Below are 6,904 nucleotides of genomic sequence, written 5' to 3' on the forward strand. Positions count from 1 at the left end.
AAGTGACAAACACCAAATTTTTAGGAACATTTGAATATCACACTAAATTTACAGAAGCCAAATCCCACCAAAATCACATAACCCGAATCAAACTTTTGTGTGTGTGTGTGTTCACTCAGATTCCAAGTTCATATTCATCAAATAAATTTTTTGGGCCGAATATAGGTTGGGCAATTCCAACTTTATCATTTGTTCTCGAATTTATACAACTGGTGAGTTGAAGAGCACATGAAGTGATCGAAAACTTCTGGTGATGATGAATAAGAGGTAGGCGACGACCGGTAGAGAAGAGAAAAATGCGGCTACCCAACGGAGGAGGTGATTGTGGAAAGAAGTGGAGTTTTGCGGAGTTTGGTTAACATCATTTGACTGTGAGGTAACTGGATGGTGGTCGAGGTGGACGAAGGAAGAATGAGGGAGGGAGTGGTGGTAGAGGATAGAGAGGAATGAAGATGAAGATAGATTGCCCATAAAAAATGAGGAGAGACTATCATCATTATTTCCTCTGTGCCTCCAATCTGCTCCGGGTATGGGTTTGGACGTAAATAATACGTGATTTATAGTTTTAATTACTTTTAAGGTATTAATCAAATATCTCATTTTTTAGGGGTAGTGGATCTAATTTCCCCATTATTATATTAAGACCTTGAGTATATTAAAAAAGCCTTCATAAAATTTGTGGGTAGATACTATTATCAATTGTATTATTATACAACTCTCAAATTATTAATCTAACAATTCTTTATTTCTACACATCTTATATGTTAGGTTAACATACATTTGGAATTTATTTCCTTAAAAGTACTCAACAAAAGATAAATTTTAGTTAAATCAAATCAATCATTCAAAAATATCTAATATTTCAACTGTGAAATATATCCCTAATAAACCAGTCTTGAGTTTACTCAACAAGTTAAGATCGATTTAGGACTCTTATTTTTCACTATAATGATGGAAAGAGAATTATAAATTTACTTAATATCTTAGCAAATGATTTATCATGTAAAGGTCTCATAATAATAATAATAATATATATTTTATCGTACATCTAGTATACAAATAAACATAGATATAATAATATGGACAATTATGGATTAATTCAATTTAACTCTGCTGAACCAAAGGGAAAGCTAGTTTGTCACCCCTTAGGGGGTATTGTATTGACTTAGTATCAATGTACCATTTCCATGGTCTCCTAATCTTCTTCCATCTCCGGCTAAAACCTGCATTCTATACTAATTGACATGTAGGTCCAATTGAATTTGATACGCATGCCCATAATAATAACGGATTCGCATATCTAAAATAAATAAAAGCTCATAGGCCCACAAAACAGCAAGAATAAAATTAACCATTCAACACATCCACATGATTGGGTCCATAATTATCCACTAATTAAATATATATCATATTAATGTATTCTTATATAATACATAATATTATATGCAAATAAGCTTCAAATTTCGAGCAATTATAGTTGTCTAAACTGATTTAGATAGATGGATCAAATAATTAATTAATTTAATTAGCGGTTTTATTTAATTAAAATCATATTTTAAATAAATATCAAAATAGAGATCAACTCTAATTCCGACAATATATTAGAGTGTATAATTTGATTAAAATCACATTTTAATCAAATACCAAATTAAAGTCTAGCTCTAATTCTAATTGAATGAACATTTTAATTTATGATAAAACTCCAAAATAAAATAAAATTCAGTTTAGGGTCAAAGTTTAATATTTAAGTTAAAATCCAATTTTAACCATAATATAGAAAGTCGTCAATTTTTGATAAAATCTTAAACGAGAAAAAATCCTCTAAAAATTAAATTTAAAACCTTTTCAAAATTTATATTTAAAACGTTTTGAAAATTGAAATTTGACGCCTAGTTTTAAAACTATGAACAGGTCCTTCACGTTTATTATTTGCACGATAGGTCCTGTACTTTAAAATTGCAATTTTAACCCCTTGAAATGAAATCACTGGAAACCCTAGAATTCTCTTCAAATCTTCTGGCCGAGTAGTGTCGTGTGCTACTGTTGCAGCAGGCCCAGCACAGTCGTTCCAAGCAGCAGAGATGAATGCTGCAGACACACATCAGTGTCCAACGCTACGGCGCGCGCGAAGCATCCTATGTCGCCGACCATTCCTCCCAATCCCATTTTTGACAAACAATTAATTTTCTTTCAAAAACATATTTTTAAAGATGAAAATAAATTTTCTAAATTGCTAGATTCAAAAGAAATTATGAATAATCAACTTTTGATTGTCCCAAGATGCAAAATGATTTCTAACAATCACAAAGTAGACTCTAATACCACTGTTGGAAATTTACTCTATCATAAATAGCAAAATTTAAAACATTTTTTGCTTTACGTTTAGATAGAAATTATGATAAGAATTATAACTTTAGTTAATTTTCCTAAGAACTATAACAATCTACAATTCGCAGATGTTCAATTGCTTAGCCTACAATGAAAATCCAAACAAGGAAGAAGATGACAGAATCGAAGTTTCTCTTTTCTTGTGATAGCAAAATAAATTATGTTATGTTTTCTGAATTACAATTAAACTTGGATCATGAATTAATTAATTTGTCCCATTAATCAGTCCCAATAAATTAATTGTGCAAATGTCCAACGTCGATCAATTAATTAATTAGCATCATCATTGTTCTAGTTCTTTTTTGTGTGATCCATTGGATTCTTGATCACGATGCCTAATGATGTGAATTATTATTTTGTCCTAATCAAAATAAGATAAATTAAATCACTCTTTTAATTTATCATTAATTCACCTAGATCAATCACTTTGCATTTTTTATCCAAGATTGAGATCTAATAATGTGTCGGTGAAGCACATGTGACAGAAAATGTCACGTGGTATAACAAAACTAAAGTTGTTCTTTTATCCCGAGACTATAATTCATTTATTAATATGATCCAATTATAAGACATGAAATGTGTCAATCTCAATTATCGAATTATATTTTTCATTCCACTATTAAGTCAATGTAAGTCAAAAACTGTTTTCGACTTGAGTACACATTGGCCAAAGATTTCATTATCAAATTAATTGAATGAAAATGTAGATCATAATCTCCTACTATTTAAGTGTAATGAATCCACTATTGATTATTTACAACCTTCATACGATTCTTAACATGACTGGATGACGCCGTATTAGCTACTCTTGGACGAACAACATCCAACATTATCAAGTCATTATTATTCTCATATAAAACACTATCATGACCTTAAGTCAAATGACCAACTCCACCATCCAACATTGGAGATTAATCACCACCACTTAGATAGTTATCAACGTAGAATTATTCTAGTAGGTCTCCATTGTTTTGTTATTTTAACAAAATATCGACGTGTTCATCTAAATGACACCATATTTTAGCTTGTAAAATCAGTTACTCACTTTACAAGTGAGAAATGACACACTTGATGGTCTATTCATAATAACAATATCCGTATATCGTTATTACTTAAGACCATTAATAATTTAAGATTGATTCATATGTAATTTATTTATCACTAACACAACTTCTTATGATTAACAACTTAGTAGGATTTGAATTTACGGAATCTATCAATATAATTTATATGAAAATTAATTCAATAAAATAATAAATCTTGCCATAAATAAATGCATTAAATAGATTAAAAGTGTTTACAACCTAAATCGATTGAACCTAGTACATAATACTAATGCGATTTGCATTCTTAAGTTAGGTGAATCCTCTGGATTGTGTAGAGGATGACAGAATTAGATAGTATTTGGTCTGAAAACAAACACTACTTGTCCAGGGCCCATCTGGCCGTAGACGTATGGCCTCTCTCATTTGGTTTCATCGATAGAATTAGAATGAATTTTTTTGGTTTCAATCAAGCTCCCAAATGCATTTTGAATTCCTAACGATTTTCCACGCCTGCAAGGTGTTAGTTGAAATGTCTCAACTGGCATAAGTTGATTTTGAGTCTTAGTTTTCGTACAAATCATATGTGGTCCACTACATTGCATTCCGTTGTACAATTTTGAATTTTATTGCATAATCACGATGATGCATTGACATGACCACACTACACATGGAAGGTTTCCGTTCATTGCCTCCATCCATTATTTCTGTCCCATATTTCCATCCTCCTCCGTTCACGCACTTGTTGGTCTGTTTAAGTTTTAATGCGCTTGTCATATTCTTTATGTATAACTAATTTCAAGTTGTCTATCTTATTTGAATGTACAATGGCATCCAAACGGAGATTATACATTGAGGAAAATTTATAGTTTAGATTTGTTGGCGATTGACATCAATATTTAATATGACGTCTATATTTAATATTTTACGATAATTAGTATTTTGTGTGATTTGATTTGCTTGTTATTGTTTTCCATATATAAAGGAAAATATTAAAATATTGAAAAAATTCAAAAAAAAATTATTTATTTATTGTGTTCTTAAGTAAAACATGTGTTGTCATCTTCTAGATTGTTTTTGAAACATATTAATAAAAAGGGATTCGAAATTGAACTGGATTATTCAATGGAGATTATTCAAGAACAATCACGATTCAAGGAATTAAGTCTTTTTGTCTTGTTCTTCGTAAAATTAAAATTCAACTAATATCTCATTATTCAAATATGTATTTTGTAACTTTGATGATGCTCGTTTAAGTTTATAGTCACTAGGATGAAGATGAACCCTTTGTTATGAAAATATTTGGTGTTTGTTTATCCTCGATGGTTGTTATAAGTTTAAGACTTCCGATTACTTAGCTAAAAATTGAGTTGAGTTGTAATCATTATTTTATTTTAAAGAAACAATAAAGACTTAGCACTAGATATAAATCGTTATATGGTACGATAGGAGATAGAGATATACCGATATGTCTTGTATGATCTAATTGAACGTCGAGTAATTGAATGCATCTACAAATGTTCGTAATCTTCACAGCAATATCGTAGATCATGTGTGAAGATATGTTTAGTTCTAATCGAGAAACATTATAAAATTGTTACATTGATCATTAAGACAAACATGTGTTGTCATCTTGATTATTTTTGAAACATATTAATAAAGAGGGATTCGAAGTTGAAGTACTTTTTGGATTTTGAGTTGGATGACTGAATCGTCTTATTGGCCAACAGGTTTCTCAAAAAGCCCCAGCCTATTATCACCCAACATAGTTTTATTAGCTAAATTCTTGTACTCAGACCATGTGAATTCCTCATAAAGTTCTTCTTCTCCTTCTTCCATTAGAGAGGATAAAGGTGTAATCTTTGTACTCAAAGGTGGCCCTCCAAAGTATACCATTGACACTCTTGATTTTAACCTATGAGCCAATACTCTATGCTTCACGCTTCTAAACCTGCCATTGGTAATTACCTGCACCAAACCAATTTCATAATAACCTTGTCAGACTTTTCACGAGTTCATACATACACGGGAGCATTAACATGGATTATAAGAAGAATAGATATATAAAAACAATGACACTTAGTATAATAAAAATTACTATAAGACAGCATACAACGAAGCAAAGCCGGAGTACTGTCTAGCTCAACGAAGATGGTATAAGGTATATACAGAGAGGATGCAGTAAAGATAAATTACAGCAAATTAAGATATACGGAAAGCAAAATCTCTTCAAGTGGTACAAGTAAAATACAGTGATAATTAATTTCCCTTGATCTTGAAAAAAAAAAAAAAAAATTCTCTTCCAAACCTAATTTATCTAAACTCATTTTATTGAGTGACAAATGAAATAAATGGCAAAATGTACGGTTACCTGCATGGAATCCCCAACATTGAAGAAAAAGGAGGATTGATCAGGTGGGACTGAGACCCATGTACCGTCTCTCATACAGATTTGAAGGCCTGATGTGTCGTTAGACCTTACAACAGAAATTATTTGTGGGTCTGTATGTTCTCCAAATCCGATCAAGTTTTCACCACTCAATGCTTGACGCTCTGGGCATGGTGGATAATGATTCACCCGAAAACAAGAATCACTTTTTTCATCCCTTATCAGACTACTCAAGACATCCTTCGGTCCTATTTTGAGTTCTTCAATTATCATTTCCAAAATAGAACACGTCATGTTTTTTACTGCTGAGACGTATTCATTTATTAGAGACCTACACACACACCCCGACATACGAAGATTAAGATAAATTTTTACTTTTTACTACGTAAAGAAAAAAATAGATAATATTGTGTCCGAAAGTTCTTTTACCATAAAATTTCTGAACTTCCTGGAAGCACGACTTGAGCATCCTGTGAAATAATCTCCGGCCTAGTGCTCAGGAGTATGTACTCAACCCAACCCACATCATTGTTTGGGCCAATTTTTCTGTAACCATAGCCGAAAGCGTTAGGAGGGCCATATTTTTCTTTATCCAGTCGGGGTAGATTGAAAAACTTAATGGCTTCACATTCCAATCTACTCATGAACTCCATTGGGACGCTATGGTTGATTACTTTGAAAAATCCAATCTCTTTGCAGGCCTCGACTATTTGGGTTTTAGCATCAGGATCTAGTAGATCTACCACAGGAATTCCGTGGAAAGTGCTTGAAATGGGCTTGCATGTATTGTTGCAAGCTAAGTTGTCAACTGTCTGAGATAAAATCTCCATGCCAATTGCACAGTGCTTGTAGGAGGGAGGGGTAGAGAGAGGTTAATGAGGTGTACTTGTTAACTGGAGTTCAAATGGGCAAAATGCTCATGCACAAAATGATATAAGAATTCACGGGGCATTGAAAAATAAAAGGATATTGTTGGGTTTTGATATCCAATAAATTTGGGGCGATGCTGTAATTTTCATTGACCGAGGCCAATGACAAATTGATTATCAACAATCAAGTCTAAAGGCTCGACCCAAGAACAACA

The 6,904-nt window shown here is 32.1% G+C and overlaps 1 protein-coding gene across 1 annotated transcript; it reads right to left on the bottom strand.

Moving 5' to 3' along the window:
- Positions 1 to 5,069: 5,069 nt before the first annotated feature.
- On the bottom strand, positions 5,070 to 6,700 carry LOC111392689 (gibberellin 2-beta-dioxygenase-like). The gene is made up of 3 exons (XM_023018078.1): positions 6,250 to 6,700; positions 5,803 to 6,151; positions 5,070 to 5,399 (listed from the first exon to the last, which is right to left on the bottom strand). Exons 1-3 carry the CDS (start codon positions 6,648 to 6,650, stop codon positions 5,148 to 5,150), a joined length of 1,002 nt encoding a protein of 333 aa, XP_022873846.1. The 5' UTR covers positions 6,651 to 6,700; the 3' UTR covers positions 5,070 to 5,147.
- Positions 6,701 to 6,904: the final 204 nt, after the last annotated feature.

Source organism: Olea europaea, unplaced genomic scaffold, assembly GCF_002742605.1.
Source record: "Olea europaea var. sylvestris unplaced genomic scaffold, O_europaea_v1 scaffold961, whole genome shotgun sequence".
Classification (NCBI taxonomy): Eukaryota; Viridiplantae; Streptophyta; class Magnoliopsida; order Lamiales; family Oleaceae; genus Olea; species Olea europaea.

Excerpts from the sequence above, each read along its gene's own strand:
- LOC111392689 (XM_023018078.1), bottom strand. The coding sequence starts at position 6,650 with ATGGAGATTTTATCTCAGACAGTTGACAACTTAGCTTGCAACAATACA. Across the intron at positions 6,152-6,249 it reads GGAAGTTCAGAAATTTTATG|GTCTCTAATAAATGAATACG; the intron begins GTAAAAGAACTT and ends GTGTGTGTGTAG. Across the intron at positions 5,400-5,802 it reads ATGTTGGGGATTCCATGCAG|GTAATTACCAATGGCAGGTT; the intron begins GTAACCGTACAT and ends GGTTTGGTGCAG.